The 18,173-nt window shown below is 45.4% G+C and overlaps 1 protein-coding gene across 1 annotated transcript in view; it reads left to right on the top strand.

Annotated features, from left to right (window-relative positions):
• The first annotated feature begins 1,676 nt into the window (after positions 1-1,676).
• Positions 1,677-18,173, top strand: part of LOC137350994 (myosin-7B-like) — a 237,743-nt gene continuing 221,246 nt past the window's right edge. The window contains exons 1-3 of the mRNA XM_068015735.1: positions 1,677-1,767; positions 4,848-4,951; positions 10,134-10,277. Coding sequence (XP_067871836.1) covers positions 1,677-1,767; positions 4,848-4,951; positions 10,134-10,277 — 339 coding nt within the window. The remainder of the gene's footprint in view (positions 1,768-4,847; positions 4,952-10,133; positions 10,278-18,173) is intronic.

Below are 18,173 nucleotides of genomic sequence, written 5' to 3'. Positions count from 1 at the left end.
TGAGTGTTGTACCCGGTAACGGGCTGTTATTTACCGTCTGTGAGTGTTGTACCAGGTAACGGGCTGTTATTTACCGTCTGTGTAGTGTTGTACCCGGTAACGGGCTGTTATTTACCGTCTGTGAGTGTTGTACCAGGTAACGGGCTGTTATTTACCGTCTGTGTAGTGTTGTACCCGGTAATGGGCTGTTATTTACCGTCTGTGAGTGTTGTACCAGGTAACGGGCTGTTATTTACCATCTGTGAGTGTTGTACCCGGTAACTGTGTATTATTTATTGCATGGGATTGTTATACTTCATGAAACTATAGGATGTCATAAAAATGTATCGGATTCACTAATGTCCTTTAGGGATGGAAATCTGCCCTGCTTACCCGATCTGGCGTATATGTGACTCCAGACCGATATCAACATGGGTGACTCTTAATGGCCCAGCATGCCACATAGCTGTATTCAAGATGGCACCGTCTCAAGGGCAATTAGGAATGGGCAATAAATGCCCTTGCCAGCGATGCCCACATTCTGTGAATGGATAAAAATAGAGTTCAGGAGGGCTGCTGCACAGTTGTCAACCTTTCTTTTTTATTCGTTTGTGGGAATCACTGACTTGGCTAGCATTTATTGTCCATCCCTAATTGCTCTTGAACTGAGTAGCTTGCGAGTCCATTTCAGAGGGCAGTTAAGCGTCAACCACATTGATGTGAGTCTGGAGTCTCATGTAGGCCGGACCGGGTAATAACAACAGATTTCATTCCTGAAAGGGCATTAATGAAATTGTTATGACAATCAACAATGGTTTCAAGGTCATCATTAGACTAGCTTTCTAATTGCAGATTTATTAATTGAATTCAAATTTCATCATCTGCTATGTGGGATTCAAACCCATGCCCCCAGTGACAGTACCACTACACCACCGCCTCACCCTATTTCCCTTAATGTGCTATAATCTAAAATGCCCAGATACATGTGCAGGTTTTTTTTTAACAGAATGTATTAAGATAAAGACTGTTGGATGAAACAGTCAGTTCGTCTCTTGATACACTATCAAGGTGAGATTTAGTAAATGGACCTTGCAAAAGCCTAGCTCCCACAGAGAGTTTGGAAGTTTTTGCCAGAATTACAGACGGACCTTTCGAGGACACCTAAGACAGGGCTGTCAATTTCCTGACATCAAAAACACTGTACATAGTGACTGGCTCTGGTGTATTGAACATGTACTGGAGTTGGCACAGCACTAGGTATGAGTGTGTTGCCAGCATTCATTAGGGAGGCAGTACAGTTTTGCCTATTCATTTTTCCTAATTTCTATTCCATGGGTGCTCACCAACAGATGATAACTTTGCAGGCACATTGGGAGTAATTTTGACTTTGTACAGTGCTGTAAAATGAACGATACTGAATCTTCCCTGACTTCCACTGATTTGCAATTACCTGATTTATGTTATTGTACAGAGTCAAAATTACGCCCAAGTGTTGTGGAATTGCATTAACCTGGACACAAACTGAAATGTTAAATTTTCCACAGGTCTCTATGGATCTTCATTGCCAGAGTTTCAGTCCCAGGTTCATAATTTTCACAAACAGTATGAAGCAAGGTTTTGAGAGCCTCCATTGTATATTCTTTCTCTCCTTTCCCAGAGAATTCCATAGCTCCTTTCGGTCTGAAGAAATGGACAAGATGGAAAACCTGTCGCTCTTCGGTGAAGCAGCTCCCTACCTGAGGAAAAGCCCGACACAACTGAAGGCAATTCAGAATGTTCCATTTGACGGTAAGTTCTTTATGTGGTTACAGCGCAGATATTACCAGTTCACTCCAGGCCAGGATGTGGTCGAAGGAGCTGTAAAGGCAAACAAAAGCTGTTTTACCGTCTACCGGTGCGGTGGGAAACGGGTGAGCAGACAGTTAAAATTGCCCAGGATACTTATCCACTCTGGAGACATCGACAGCTGACTGTTCCCAATTTTAACCTGCTCAGCTGAGTTAGCAGCAAGGGCACCAGCCAAAGGTAGTGAGGTCCTTCTCTTTTGACATATTCATGTCATGTCCCGATGATACTACCAGGACCTGACTGCCATTTTAACTGCACCTTCTAAGAAGGAAGCCGCACTGAGTTCCCCAACACCTGGTAAGATGGTAACCTCCACGTTTAGGTATTTTTTTGACTTTGTTTTACATCTCAAGGAGAGTATTTTAAATAAATAATTTATGGGTGAGACCTGGCAGCATCTGAAAGACGAATGTCACTCCACTCCCTCTCTGCTGGGTGAGCACCATCATTGTCAAGAGCAATGAATGGGAGGAACTCCATGAAGACTGACAGAGGAGAGATAAGTCATTGGAAAGCAGTCAGAGCAGATACTTCTACACCATTCTCTTTGGATAAGTTTGTCTGAGATAGGAAAAGACCTGCATTTATATAGCACCCTCAGGATGTCCCAAAGTGCTTTATAGGCAATTAAATGTTTTTGCAGTGCAGCCATTCTTGTTTCACAGAGAAACATAGCAGCCAATGTGCACACAAGATCCCACAAATAGCTGTTATAATTTCTAACTATATAACCTGTTTTTTTCAGGGATATTGATCAGGGGACAAATGTAACCCAGGACACATCCCCTGCTCCTCAAATAGCAGAGATCATTGATACCCATCTGAGGGCAAAGAGGGCCTCAGAATCACAGAATAATACAGTGCAGAAGAGGCCCTTCAGCCCATCGAGTCTGCACCGATGCATTAAAGACACCTGACCTGTCTACCTAATCCCACTTGCCAGCACTTGGCCCATAGCCTTGAATGTTATGACGTGCCAAGTGCTCATCCAGGTACTTTTTAAAGGATGTGAGGCAACCTGCCTCTACCACCCTCCCAGGCAGTGCATTCCAGACCGTCACCACCCTCTGGGTAAAAAAAGTTCTTCCTCAAATCCCCCTTAAACCTCCTGCCCCTCACCTTAAACTTGGTGTCCCCTCGTAACTGACCCTTCAACTAAGGGGAACAGCTGCTCCCTATATACCCTGTCCATGCCCCTCATAATCTTGTACACCTCGATCAGGTCACCCCTCAGTCTTCTCTGCTCCAGCGAAAACAACCCAAGCCTATCCAACCTCTCTTCATAGCTTAAATATTCCATCCCAGGCAACATCCTGGTGAATCGCCTCTGCACCCCCTCCAGTGCAATCACATCCTTCCTATAATGTGGTGACCAGAATTGCACACAGTACTCCAGCTGTGGCCTTACCAAAGTTCTGTACAACTCCAACATGACCTCCCTGCTTTTGTAATCTATGCCTCGATTGATAAAGGCAAGTGTCCCATATGCCTTTTTCACCACCCTATTAACCTGACCTTCTGCCTTCAGAGATCTATGGACAAACACGCTAAGGTCCCTTTGTTCCTCGGAACTTCCCATTGTCAGGCCATTCATTGCATACTTCCGTGTCACATTACTCCTTCCAAAGTGTATCACCTCACACTTTTCAGGGTTAAATTCCATCTGCCACTTTTCTGCCCATTTGACCATCCCGTCTATATCTTCCTGTAACCCAAGACACTCAACCTCACTGTTAACCACTCGGCCAATCTTTGTGTCATCCGTGAACTTACTGATCCTACCCCCCACATAGTCATCGATGTTGTTTATATAAATGACAAATAATAGGGGACCCAGCACAGATCCCTGTGGTACGCCACTGGACACTGGCTTCCAGTCACTAAAATAACCGTCTGTCATCATTCTGTCTCCTACAGCTAAGCCAATTTTGAATCCACCTTATCAAGTTACCCTGTATCCCATGTGCATTTGCTTTCTTGTTAAGTCTCCCATGTGGGACCTTGTCAAAGGCTTTGCTGAAATCCATGTAAACGACATCAACTGCACTACCCTCATCTACACACCTGGTCACATGCTCAAAAAATTCAATCAGATTTGTTAGGCATGACCTCCCTCTGACAAAGCCATGCTGACTATTCCTAATCAAATTTTGCCTCTCCAAGTGGAGATAGATTCTCTCCAATAGTTTCCCTACCACTGACGTGAGACTCACTGGTCTATAGTTCCCTGGCTTATCTCTCTAACCTTTCTTAAATAGGGGGACCACTTTAGCTGTTCTCCAGTCCTCTGGCACCTCCCCCGTGGCCAGAGAGGAATTAAAAATTAGGGTCAGAGTCCCTGCAATCTCCACCCTCGCCTCCCACAGCATCCTGGGACACAAATCGTCCAGACCTGGAGATTTGTCCACTTTTAAGCCTGCCAAAACCTCCAATACCTTGTCACTCCCTATGACAATTTGCTCAAGAACCTCACAGTCTCTGTCTCTGAGTTCCATATCTACATCCTCATTCTCTTGGGTGAAAACAGATGTGAAGTATTCGTTCAACACCCTACCAATGTCCTCTGGCTCCACCCACAGATTTCCCCCTTGGTCCCTAATGGGTTGTACTCTTTCCCTGGTTATCCTCTTCCCATTGATATACTTATAGAATATCTTGGGATTTTCCCTACTTTTACATCAATTTAATGTCCTATCCAAAAAACAACACCTCTGACAGCAAAACACTCCCTCACTACTGCATTACGAGTGCTAGCTTAGATTGCTTACTCAAGACCAGGCTTGAACCCATGACCCTTTGACTCAGAAATGCAAGTGTTACTCACTGAGCCACTGGTAGGTTATTATGTGATGCAGCTGAATTTAACCTCAGGGTAACATTTTTCCATTTCTCAAATTCTGAGCAGTTTTGTGATATGGACTTACACTAGGATGACTGTCCAACTCATTGCACACCGGAGATAGGAATTCAAACAGATGCATTGTGCCATTATATTTTATAAACATCTTATTGTCTCAAAGCTAAAAAGAAAATCTGGGTCCCTGACGAGAAGGAAGTTTACATTGCAGCAGCGATAAAGGAACGAAGCAAAGGGAAAGTCATCGTAGAGAAAGTTACTGGAGAAGTAAGTATCAATTGTGAGTGTGTGTTACATGGAATTGTGTTTTTGTAATTTGTATGCATAAATGGGTCCTTTTCTGATTGGCAGGATGTGATGAGTGGAGTCCCGCAGGGTCTGTGCTGGGGTCTCAACTTTTTACAATTTATAGGTGGCACAGTGGCGCAGTGGTTATCATTGCAGCCTCACAACTCCAGCGACCTGAGTTTGGTGCTGCATACTGCCTGTGTGGAGTTTGCAAGTTCTCCCTGTGACCGTGTGGGTTTTCGCCGGGTGCTCCAGTTTCTTCCCACAGCCAAAGACTTGCAGGTTGATAGGTAAATTGGCTATTGTAAATTGCCCCTAGTGTAGGTAGGTGGTAGGAGAATGGGTGGGGATGTGGTAGGGAATATGGGATTAATGTGAGATTAGTATAAATGGGTGGTTGTTGGTTGGCACAGACTTGGTGGGCCGAAGGGCCTGTTTCAGTGCTGTATCACTCTATATCAATGACTTAGATGAGGGGAGCGATGGCTTGGTAGCTAATTTTTCAGATGACACAAAGAATAGGTAGGAAAGTATGTTGTGAAGAGGACATAAGGAGGTTGCAAACTGATATAGATAGGTTGAGTGAGTGGGCAAAAATCTGGCAGATGGAGTATAAAGTGGGAAAATGTGAAGTTGTTCACTTGAGCAGGAAGAATAAAAAAGCAGAGCGTTACTTAAACGGGGAACGATTGCAGAATTCCGAGGTGCAGAGGGATCTAGTTGTTCTAGTGCATGAGTCACAAAAGGTTAGTATGCAGGTACAACAAGTAATAAAGGCAGCTAATGGAATGCTATCCTTTATTACGAGAGGAATTGAACATAAAAGTAAGGATGTTATGCTTCAGTTATACAGGGCATTGGTGAGACCACATCTCAAATACTGTGTGCAGTTTTGGTCTCCTTATTTAAGTAAGGATGTAAATACATTGGAGGCAGTTCAGAGGAGGTTTACTAGATTGATACCTGGAATGAGTGGGTTGTCTTATGAGGAAAGGTTGGACAGATTGGGCTTGTTTTCATTGGAGTTTAGAAGAGTGAGGGGAGACTTGATTGAATTTTGTAAGATTCCTGAACGGTCTTGACAAGGTGGATGTAGAAAGGATGTTTCCTCTTGTGGGTGAGTCCAGAACTAGGGGTCACTGTTTTAAAATTAGGGGTCATCCTTTTAGGACAGAGATGAGGAGAAATGTTTTCTCTCAGACGGTCATGCAACTTTGGAACTCTCTGCCTCAGAAGGTGGTGGAGGTGGGGTCATTGAATATTTTTAAGGCAGAAGTAGATAGATTCTTGTTAAGCAAGGGAATCAAAGATTATTGGGGGTAGATGGGAGTGTGGAATTTGAGACACAATCAGATCAGCCATGATCTTATTGAATGGCAGAGCAGGCTAGAGGGGCAGAATGGCCTACCCCTGCTCCTAATTCGTATGTTCGTATTTCCTCCTAAGTCTACTTGGGCAATGCATCATTCCAGTTATAGGTTACTTGCTGTTATGTTTTAACAGGTTTTTTCGAGCTTCTCAAGGGTAATTTAGGATGGGCAATAAATGCTAATGTTTCCAGTGATGCTGACATCCCATGAACGAATAAAAAAAACGTATCCTTACTCTCACCAAGTCCTGTTCACCCATCACCCCTATTCTCACTGACTTACATTGGCTTCTGGTCTAGCAACACTTTGAATTTAATATGATAATCCTTGCAGTCAAATCCCTCCATGGCCTCACCCACCCCTATCTCCGTAACCTCCTCCAGCACTCTAACCCTTTGTGATCTCTGCACTCCTCCAGTCTGGGACTTATACATACCTGATCACCTTCACCTCACCATTGGTAGCTCTGCTTTCATTTGCCTCAACCCTAAGCTCTGGAATTCCTCCCTAAACCTCACCACCTCCTTTAAGACGTTTCTCACAACCTACCTCTTTGACAAAACCTCCAGTCATCCATCCTAACATCTCATGATGTAGCTCGGTGTCAATTTCTGTCTGATTAGTTCTTGTGAAGTGCTTTGGAACTATTTTAAAGGCACTGTATTAACACAAGCTGTTGTTGTTAAGCTAGTAAAAGTCCAGGGGCTATGCTGAGATAACTGACTTCAGCCAGGATAATGGTAGGAGTGCCAGCTATCTACCTCAGTGCTCCTGGGTTAGGGAGAGGACAATTGGCCACAACCCCAATCCTGATTGATGCCCAATGGCTCCTGCTGGATGGCTGCTCGTTGCATTGAGCTGGGTTGTGACATCGACCTTAATCAAACCTGCCGACATTCTCTGTTGGGGTTTACACATGGGCAATGGCCACTTGGTGGGAGAGGGAACGTGTACAAAAGTCTGTATGGACTATCAGCACCTTCAGGAGAGGAGAGCGAAAAACATACAATATTGGTGCTGATTAAAGTGAGGGATGAATGTTTTAGCATCAAGTCAGGTGTAAGTTTATGGCTAGAAATTATAGAGATTATTTACCTGGGTTTTTGGTGCATGGTCCCAGAGGGCAGCACTGCTTACAGGATCCTGGAGTTAGAAAGCTACCCCTTTAGCCACTAGCAACACAGCATCTCAGGCAAGAAGAGGCTGGTACAGCTCAGTCTCCTAGTTACACTGTACAGGAATGCCTGACCACTGTTTCATAGAATCATGGAGTATTCCAAATCAGAGCCACCAAGCTTGTGGCCAGTGCCCTTTTCCACATGATAATGTGTCCTGCTTACTGTCCAAACACTTTCATGTAGAATGTTTAGCATCATTGGACATTTGGCCTCATTTGCTCCCACCAAGCCCAGAGGCAAACCCACATGTCATTTTCTTTCCTGACAGATCTTACCATAGGGGAAGTTATATATCCCGTTACCTCCTACTCAATTTACTTTCAGTATTTTGTGCAAATCTGCAGAGGTCAGAATTATTTACAACAGGTTTGGTGATCGTGCTACGATCTGGAGGATTGCTTGATGATGACTGGTAATCCTACCTGTTAGATTTTGGATTCTTCGAATCGGAGTCCATTTGGGGTGCCGGGTGAAATCTGCACTTCGATAATATAGAATGTGGACATTATAGGTCCAGTGATGACAATTTGCATCTCCTGCCAAGTGGAATTCAGTTCCTCTTGGCTCTGTCCCTCATGAGCTTGTTGTAATATTGTAAATATGCTCATTATATCCTCCGTAGATACAGGTATGGTGCCAGAGGACTGGAGAATTGAAAATGTTACAATCTTGTTCAAAATAGAGTGTAAGGACAAGCCCAACAACTACAGGCCAATCAGTTTAACCGAGGTGGTAGGAAAGCTTTTAGAAACAATAACTCGGGACAAATAAATAGTCACTTGGACAAATGTGGATTCATTAAGGAAAGCCACCATGGATTTGTTAAGGGAAAGTTGTGTTTAACTAACTGGATTGTGCTTTTTGATGAGGTAACAGAGAGGGCTGATGAAGGTTAATGTAGTTGATGTGGTGTACATGGATTTCCAAAGGGCATTTGATAAAATGCCACATAACAGGCTTGTCAGCAAAGCTGAAGCTCATGGAATAAAAGGGACAGTGGGAGCATGGGTATGAAATTGGCTGTGACTGGAAACAGAGAGTAGTTGTGAATGGTTTTTTTTTTGACTGGAGGAAGGTTCCCCAGGGGTCAGTGTTAGGACCCCAGCTTTCCTTGATATATGTTAATAAACTAGACTTGGGTCTACAGGGCACAATTTCAAAAGTTGCAGATGACACAAAACTTGGAAGTATTGTGAACTGTGAGGACAGTGATAAACTTCAAGAGGACATGGACAGGCTGGTGGAATGGGTGGACAAGTGGCAGATGAAATTTAATGCAGAGAAGTGTGAAGTGATTCATTTTGGTAGGAAGAATGAGGAGAGGCAATATAAAATAAAGGGTACAATTCTGAAGGGGATGCAGGAGCAGAGGGAACTGGGGGTATATGTGCGCAAATCATTGAAGGTTGAGAAAGCGGTTCAAAAGCATACAGGATCCTGGGCTTTATAAATAAGGGCATGAGGTACAAAAACAAGGAAGTTATGATAAACCTGCATAAAACACTAGTTTGGTCTCAAGTGGAGTATTGTATCCAATTCTGGGCACCGCACTTTAGGAAGGATGTGAAAGCTTTAGAGAAAGTGCAGAAAAGATTCACAAGAATTGTTCCAGGGATGAGAAACTTCAGTTACGAGGATAGATTGGAGAAGCTGGGTCTGTTCTCCTTGGAGAAGAGCAGATTAAGAGGAGATTTGATAGAGGGCTTCAAAATCATGAGGGGTCTAGACTGAGTAGATAGGGAGAAACTGTTTCCATTGGCTGAAGGATCAAGTACCAGAGGACACTGATTTAAGGTGATTGGCAAAAGAACCAAAGGCCACATGAGGAATAACGTGTTTACGCAGGCAGTGGTGAGGATCTGGAATGTACTGCCTGAGAGTGTGGTGGAGGCAGATTCATCGAGGTCTTCAAAAGGGAACTGGATAATTATTTGAAGAGAAAAAACTGCAGGGCTACAGGGGAAGGGCGAGAGAGTGGGACTAGATGAGTTGCTCTTGTGGACAGCCGGCACGAATACAATGGGCCGAATGACCTCCTGTGCTGTAATCATTCTATGACATGCATTGATACATAGGCCTTTGTATTCCATTCATAGATTTTCCAGTTTGGAGGGAGTAAATCTTTTGAATTATGTCTATTTTGAAAGTCAACCACTCATGATGGTCAAATCTGGAATGATTGGAGTAGTCAACCTTTCTTATGTGCTTTCATTCCATGCAGTGAACCAGTGTGCAACTGATCCATACTGACAGGAAGGTATGAGGGCCTAGCTTCAGCCCACCTCCCTTCAGTACTTACTTTGTTGATCGTAACTGGGGCTGTGGTATGGGGTATGGGGTATGGGGAGGTACAGTTGGTCTCCAAGCCCCTTGGGTAAGGGAGTAAATAAATCAATTCGAGTTTCTGCTCCTAATCCCCCTCCAGTTACTAATACACAGTCAGAGAGAGATAGGATTGAGATTGGTAGTGCTGGTTCTTGTCTGAATGGTCAACTGACATTCATGGTCTGGGCTTACACTCGAAGACTGACAACTTGATTGAGGTGTCAGAGGTTGTTAAGTGTGAGTTTAATTTGCTCTCGAATGTACTTCATTTTAAATTCATCTTTTTAGACAGTAACTGTTAAGGAAGAGGATGTTCAGGAGATGAACCCACCTAAATTTGAGTTGCTTGAAGACATGGCTATGTTAACTCATCTGAATGAGGCCTCTGTGCTCCACAACCTCAGGCAAAGATACGCAAACTGGCTGATCTACGTGAGTACCACAAGGATAATGATAGCTACAACCATTACATTCCTAAGGCATTCAGTAACTCTGTTAGAAGCATGCAGTCCAGTTTTATTAATTCTTTCAGGGGATGTGGGCGTCACTGGCTAGCCAAGCAGTTGTTGCCCATCCCTAATTGCCCTTGAGAAGGTGGTGGTGAGCTGCCTTCTTGAACAACTGCAATCCTTGGGGTGTAGGGACACCCAAAGTGCTGTCAGGAAGGGAGTTCCAGGATTTTGGAGGGGAACTTGCAGGTGGTGGTGTTTCCATGCATTTGTTGTCCTTGTCCTTCTAGTTGATAGAGGTCGCGGGTTTGGAAGGTGTTGTCTAAGGAGCCTTGGTGCGTTGCTGCAGTGCATCTTGTCGATGGTACACACTGTTGCCACTGTGTGTTGGTCGTGGAGGGAGTGAATGTTTAAGGTTGTGGATGGAGTGATGATTAAGTGGGCTGCTTTGTCCTGGGTGGTGTTGAGCTTCTTGAGTGTTGTTGGAGCTGCACCCATCCAGGCAAGCGGAGAGTATCCCATCACACTCCTGACTTGTGCCTTGTAGATGGTGGTCAGGCTTTAGGGAGTCAGGAGGTGGTTACTTGTCGCAGAATTCCTAGCCTCTGACCTGCTCTTGTAGCCACAGTAATTATGTGGTGACTCCAGTTCAGTTTCTGGCTAATGGTGACCCCTAGGATGTTGATAGTGAGGATTCAGTGATCGTAGTGTCAAAGGGCTATGGCTAGATTCTCTCTTGTTTGACATGGTCATTGCTTGGCACTTGTGTGGCGCAAATGTTATTTGCCACTTATCAGCCCAAACCTGAATGTTGTCCAGGTCTTGCTGCATATGGACAGTGTCTTCAGTATCTGAGGAGTTGTGAATGATACTGAACATTGTACAGTCATCAATGAACGTCCCCACTTCTGACCTTATGATGGAGGGAAGGTCATTGATGAAGCAGTTGAAGATGTAGGACACTACCCTGAGGAACTCTTACAGAAAGATGTCCTTGGGCTGAGATGTTTGGCCTCCAACAACCATCATCCTTTGTGCTAGGTATGACTCCAACCAGTGGAGCGTTTTCCTCTTGTTTCCCATTGACTTCAGTTTTACTCGGGCTTCTTGGTGTCACACTCGTTCAAATGCTTTGGACCGAGGCTGTAATGAGGTCAGGAGCTGACTGGCTCTGGCGGAACCCAAACTGAGTTTAGATAGAGGATCTGGATCGGCGCAGGCTTGGAGGGCCGAAGGGCCTGTTCCTGTGCTGTAATTTTCTTTGTTCTTTGTTCTTTGTTCTTTGAGTATCAGTGAGCATGTTATTGCTATTTAAATGGCGCTTAATAGCACTGTCGATAACACCTTCCATCACTTTGCTGATGATCGACAGTAGACTGATGGGGGTGTAATTGCCGGATTGGAATTGCCTTTTGTGGACAGGACATATCTTGGCAATTTTTCACATTGTTAGGTAGATGCCAGTGTTGTAGCTGTACTGGAACAGCTTGGCTAGGGGCACAGCTAGTTCTACAGCACAGGACTTTAGTACTATTGCCAGAATGTTGTCAGGGCCCATAGTCTTTGCAGTATCCAGTGTCTTGAGCCATTTCTTATCATGTGGAGTGAATTGGATCGGTTGAAGACTGGCATCTGTGATGCTGGGACCTCAGAGGAGGCCAAGATGGATCATCCACTCGGCACTTCTGTCTGAAGATGAATGCAAAGCTTCAGCCTTGCCTTTTACACTGATGTGCTGGGCTCCCCCATCATTGAGGATGGGGATATTTGAGGAGCCGCCTCCTTCTACTAGTTGTTTAATTGTGCACCACCATTCACAACTGGATGTGGCAGGACTGCAGAGCTTAGATCTGATCCGCTGGTTGTGGGATCGCTTAGCTCTGTCTACCTCATTCTGCTTCTGCTGTTTGGCACGCAAGTAGTCTGTGTTGTAGCTTCATTGATTAAAACCCTAATTAACTAATTAATTAATAAGTAGAGTAACTAAACGAGAGGGAGGAGATTACTGTATTTAGATAACATTTAGTATTTATAGTAGAAATCTAGCACTAGAGACCACATAGTTAAGTGTATCATAATTTAGTAAGGATTTAATAAGCATTTATTTATCTTAAATTAATTTATTAATTAGTGATAGAAATGTCAGTTAGAGGGGTGAATTGCTTCACCTGTGAGATGTGGGAATCCGTGACGCTTCCAGCGTTCCGGACGACTACATCTGCAGGAAGTGTACCCAGTTGCAGCTCCTCACAGACCGCATGGATCGGTTGGAGCGGCAACTGGATGCACTTAGGAGCATGCAGGTGGCAGAAAGCGTCACAGACAGGAGTTTTAGAGAAGTGGTTACACCCAAGGTGCAGGCAGATAGATGGGTGACCGCTAGAAGGAGCAGGCGGTCAGTGCAGGAATCCCCTGTGGTTATCCCCCTCTCTAACAAGTATACCGTTTTGGATACTGTTGGGGGGGATGACCTATCAGGGGAAAACAACAGCAGCAGCCAGAGCAGTGGCACCACAGCTGGCACTGTTGTTCAGCAGGGAGGGGCTAGGCGCAGAAGAGCAATAGTTTTAGGGGACTCTATAGTCAGGGGCACAGATAGGCGCTTCTGTGGACGTGAAAGAGACTCCAGGATGGTATGTTGCCTCCCTGGTGCCAGGGTCAAGGATGTCTCTGAACGGATAGGGGGCATTCCGAAGGGGGAGGGTGAACAGCCAGAGGTTGTGGTACACATCGGTACCAATGACAGGCAGGAAGAGTGACGAGGTCCTGCAGGGGGAGTTTAGGGAGTTAGGTAGTAAGTTAAAAAACATGACGTCTAGGGTTGTAATCTCGGGATTACTCCCTGTGCCACGTGCCAGTGAGGCTAGAAATAGGAAGATAGTGCAGCTAAACACGTGGCTAAACAGCTGGTGTAGAAGGGAGGGTTTCAGATATCTGGACCATTGGGATCTTTTCAGGGACAGATGGGACCTGTACAAGAAGGACGGGTTGCATCTAAACTGGAGGGGCACAAATATCCTGGCTGCGAGGTTTGCTAGCGTCACTCTGGAGGGTTTAAACTAGTGTGGCGGGGGGTGGGAACCAGAGCAGTAGGACAGCTAGTGAAGTAAATGAGGAGGACATAGTAAATAAGGCCAGTAGGACTAAGAGGAAGAGCAGGCAGGGAGATGTTGTTGAGCACAGCGGGACTGATGGTCTGAAGTGCATTTGTTTCAATGCGAGAAGTATAACAGGTAAGGCAGATGAAATTAGAGCTTGGATTAGTACTTGGAAATATGATGTTGTTGCTATTACAGAGACTTGGTTGAGGGAAGAGTAGGATTGTGGCAGCTAAATGTTCCAGGATTTAGAAGCTTCAGGGAGGATAGAGGGGGATGTAAAAGGGGTGGGGGGAGTTGCATAACTGGTTAAGGAGAAAATCACAGCTGTACTGCGGGAGGACACCTCAGAGGGGTCATGCAGCGAGGCAATATGGGTGGAGCTCAGGAATAGGAAGGGTGCAGTCACGATGTTGGGGGTTTTCTACAGGCCTCCCAACAGCCAGCGGGAGGTAGAGGAGCAGATATGTAGACAGATTTTGGAAAGATGTAAAGGTAACAGGGTTGTAGTGGTGGGTGATTTTAACTTCCCCTATATTGACTGGGACTCACTTAGTGCTAGGGGTTTGGATTGGGCAGAATTTGTGAGGAGCATCCAGGAGGGCTTCCTGAAACAGTATGTAGATAGTCCAACTAGGGATGGGGCCGTACTGGACCTGGTATTGGGGAATGAGCCCGGCCAGGTGGTCGAAGTTTCAGTGGGGGAGCATTTCGGAACAGTGACCATAATTCCATAAGTTTTAAGGTACTTGTGGATAAGGATAAGAGTAGTCCTCGGTTGAAGGTGCTAAATTGGGGGAAGGCTAATTATAATATTAGGCAGGAACTGAAGAATTTAGATTGGGGGCGGCTGTTTGAGGGTAAATCAACATCTGACATGTGGGAGTCTTTCAAACGTCAGCTGATTAGAATCCAGGACCAGCATGTTCCTGTGAGGAAGAAAGACAAGTTTGGCTTGGATAACGCGGGATATTGTGAGCCTAGTCAAAAAGAAAAAGGAAGCATTCATAAGGGCTGGAAGGCTAGGAACAGACGAAGCACTTGAGGAATATAAAGGCAGTAGGAAGGAACTTAAGCAAGGAGTTAGGAGGGCTAAAAGGGGTCATGAAAAGTCATTGGCAAACAGGATTCAGAAAAATCTCAAGGCTTTTTATACATATATAAAGAGCAAGAGGGTAACCAGGGAAAGGGTTGGCCCACTCAAGAACAGAGACGGGAATCTATGTGCGGAGCCAGAGGAAATGGGCGAGGTGCTAAATGAATACTTTGCATCAGCATTCACCTAAGAGAAGGACTTGGTGGATGATGAGCCTAGGGAAGGGAGTGCAGATAGTCTCAGTCATCTCATTATCAAAAAGGAGGAGGTGTTGGGTGTCTTGCAAAGCATTAAGGTAGATAAATCCCCAGGGCCTGATGGGATCTACCCTAGAATACTGAGGGAGGCAAGGGAACAAATTGCTGGGGCCTTGACAGAAATCTTTGTATCCTCATTGGCCACACGTGAGGTCCCAGAGGACTGGAGAATAGCCAATGTTGTTCCTTTGTTTAAGAAGGGTAGCAAGGATAATCCAGGAAATTATAGGCCGGTGAGCCTTACGTCAGTGGTAGGGAAATTATTAGAGAGGATTCTTTGGGACAGGATTTACTCCCATTTGGAAACAAACGAACTTATTAGCGAGAGACAGCATGGTTTTGTGAAGGGGAGGTCGTGTCTTACTAATTTGATTGAGCTTTTTGAGGAAGTGACGAAGATGATTGATGAAGGAAGGGCAGTGGATGTTGTCTATATGGACTTTAGTAAAGCCTTTGACAAGGTCCCGCATGGCAGACTGGTGCAAAAGATGAAGTCACACGGGATCAGAGGTGAGCTGGCAAGATGGATACAGAACTGGCTCAGTCACAGAAGACAGAGGGTAACAGTGGATGGGTGTTTTTCTGAATGGAGGGATGTGACTAGTGGTGTTCCGCAGGGATCAGTGCTGGGACCTTTGCTGTTTGCAGTATATATAAATGATTTGGAGGAAAATGTAGCTGGTCTGATTAGTAAGTTTGCGGACGACACAAAGGTTGGTGGAGTTGCGGATAATGATGAGGATTGTCAGAGGATACAGCAGGATATAGATCGGTTGGAGACTTGGGCGGCGAAATGGCAGATAGAGTTTAATCCGGACAAATGTGAGGTAATGCATTTTGGAAGGTCTAATGCAGGTGGGAAGTATACAGTAAATGGCAGAACCCTTAGGAGTTTTGACAGGCAGAGAGATCAGGGCGTACAGGTCCACAGGTCACTGAAAGTGGAAACGCAGGTGGATAAGGTAGTCAAGAAGGCATACGGCATGCTTGCCTTCATCGGTCGGGGCATAGAGAATAAAAATTGGCAAGTCATGTTGCAGCTGTACAGAACCTTAGTTGGGCCACACTTAGAATATTACGTGCAATTCTGGTCGCCACACTACCAGAAGGATGTGGAGGCTTTGGAGAGGGTACAGAAAAGGTTTACCAGGATGTTGCCTGGTCCGGAGGGCATTAGCTATGAGGAGAGGTTGGAAAAACTCAGATTGTTTTCACTTGAACGACGGAGGTGGAGGGGTGACCTGATAGAGGTTTACAAAGTTATGAGCAGCATGGACAGAGTGGATAGTCAGAAGCTTTTTCCCCAGGGTGGAAGAGTCAGTTACTAGGGGACATAGGTTTAAGGTGCGAGGGGCGAAGTTTGGAGGGGATGTGTGAGGCAAGTTTTTTACACAGAGGGTGGTGAGTGCCTGGAACCTGTTGCCGGGGGAGGTGGTGGAAGCAGGTACGATAGCGACGTTTAAGAGGCATCTTGACAAATACATGAATAGGATGGGAATAGAGGGGCGCAGTGGTTAGCACCGCAGCCTCACAGCTCCAGCGACCCGGGTTCAATTCTGGGTACTGCCTGTGTGGAGTTTGCAAGTTCTCACTGTGTCTGCGTGGGTTTCCTCCGGGTACTCCGGTTTCCTCCCACATGCCAAAGACTTGCAGGTTGATAGGTAAATTGGCCATTAGAAATTGATCCTAGTATAGGTAGGTGGTAGGGAAAATATAGGGACAGGTGGGGATGTGGTAGGAATATGGAATTAGTGTAGGATTAGTATAAATGGGTGGTTGATGGTCGGCACAGACTCGGTGGGCCGAAGGGCCTGTTTCAGTGCTGTATCTCTAAAACTAAAAACTAAAACAGGATGGGAATAGAGGGATACGGTCCCCGGAAATGCAGAAGGTTTTAGTTTAGGCAGGCATCAAGATCGGCGCAGGCTTGGAGGGCCGAATGGCCTGTTCCTGTGCTGCACTGTTCTTTGTTCTTTGTTCATCCGGTTGACATCTCATTTTGAGGTTTGCCTGGTGCTGCTCCTAGCATGCCCTCCTGCATTCTTCATTGAACCAGGGTTGGTCCCCCGGCTTGATGGTAATGGTAGAGTGGGGGATATTCTGGGCCATGATGTTACAGAGTGTGTTTGAATACAATTCTGCTGCTGCTGGCCTACAGCACCTCATGGATGCCCAGTTTTGAGCTGCCAGATCTGTTCGAAATCTATCCCATTTAGCATGGTGGTAGTGCCACACAACACAATGGTGGGTAACCTCAGTTTGAAGACGGGACTTTGTCTTCACAAGGATTGTGTGGTGGTGACTCCTACCAATACTGTCATGGACAGATGGAGTATAATGTGGGAAAATGTGAAATTGTCCAATTTGGCAGGAAGAATAAAAAAAGCATATTTTCAAAATGGTGAGAGATTGGAGAGCTCTGTGATGAGAGGGATCTGGGTGTCCTAGTGCATGAATTGCAAAAGGTTAGTATGCAGGTACAGCACGTAATTAGGAAAGCTAATAGAATGTTATCGTTTATCGCAAGGGGAATTTAATACTAAAGTAGGGAGGTTATGCTTCAGCTATACAGGGCATTGGTGAGACCACATCTGGAGTACTGTGTACAGTACTGGTCTCCTTATTTAAGGAAGGATGTAAATGCGTTGGAAGCAGTTCAGAGAAGGTTTACTAGACTAATACCTGGAATGGGTGGGCTGTCTGATGAGGAAAGTTGGACAGGCTAGGCTTGTATCCACTGGAGTTTAGAAGAGTAAGAGGCGACTTGATTGAAACGTGTAAGATCCTGAGGGGTCGTGACAGGGTGGATGTGGAAAGGATGTTTCCCCTTGTGGGAGGATCTAGAATTGGGGGTCACTGTTTAAAAATAAGGGGTCACTCTTTTAAGACAGAGGTGAGGAGAATTCTCTCTCTCAGAGGGTCGTGAGTCTTTGGAAATCTCTTCCTGAAAGGGTGGTGGAAGCAGAGTCTTTGGATATTTTTAAGGCAGAGATAGATAGATTCTTGATAAGCAAGTGGGTGAAAGGTTATTGGGGGTAGCTGGGAATGTGGAGTCGAGGTTACAATCAGATCAGCCATGATCTTGTTGAACAGTGAAGCAGGCTCGAGGGGCCTACTCCTGCTCCTAATTCATATGTTCGTATGCATCTGTGACAGGTAGACTGGTGAGGACAAGGTCTAATCGGTTTTCCCTCTTGTTAGTTCCCTCAGCACCTGCCACAGGCCCAGTCAGGCAGACATGCCCTTCAGGACTCAGCCAGCTCGGTCAGTAGTGGTGCTACCGAACCACTCTTGGTGATGGACATTGAAGTCCGCCACCCAGAGTACTCTCTGTGCCCTTGCTACCCTCAGTGCTTCTTCCAAGTGGTGTTCAACATGGAGGAGTACTGATAAAGTTAAAGACTGTCAGTCGAGAGTTCAGCAAAGTA

This window comes from Heterodontus francisci, chromosome 2 (genome assembly GCF_036365525.1).
Source record: "Heterodontus francisci isolate sHetFra1 chromosome 2, sHetFra1.hap1, whole genome shotgun sequence".
Classification (NCBI taxonomy): domain Eukaryota; kingdom Metazoa; phylum Chordata; class Chondrichthyes; order Heterodontiformes; family Heterodontidae; genus Heterodontus; species Heterodontus francisci.
Note: the sequence above shows the minus strand (reverse complement) of the source record. Positions and strands in the feature narration are given on the sequence as shown.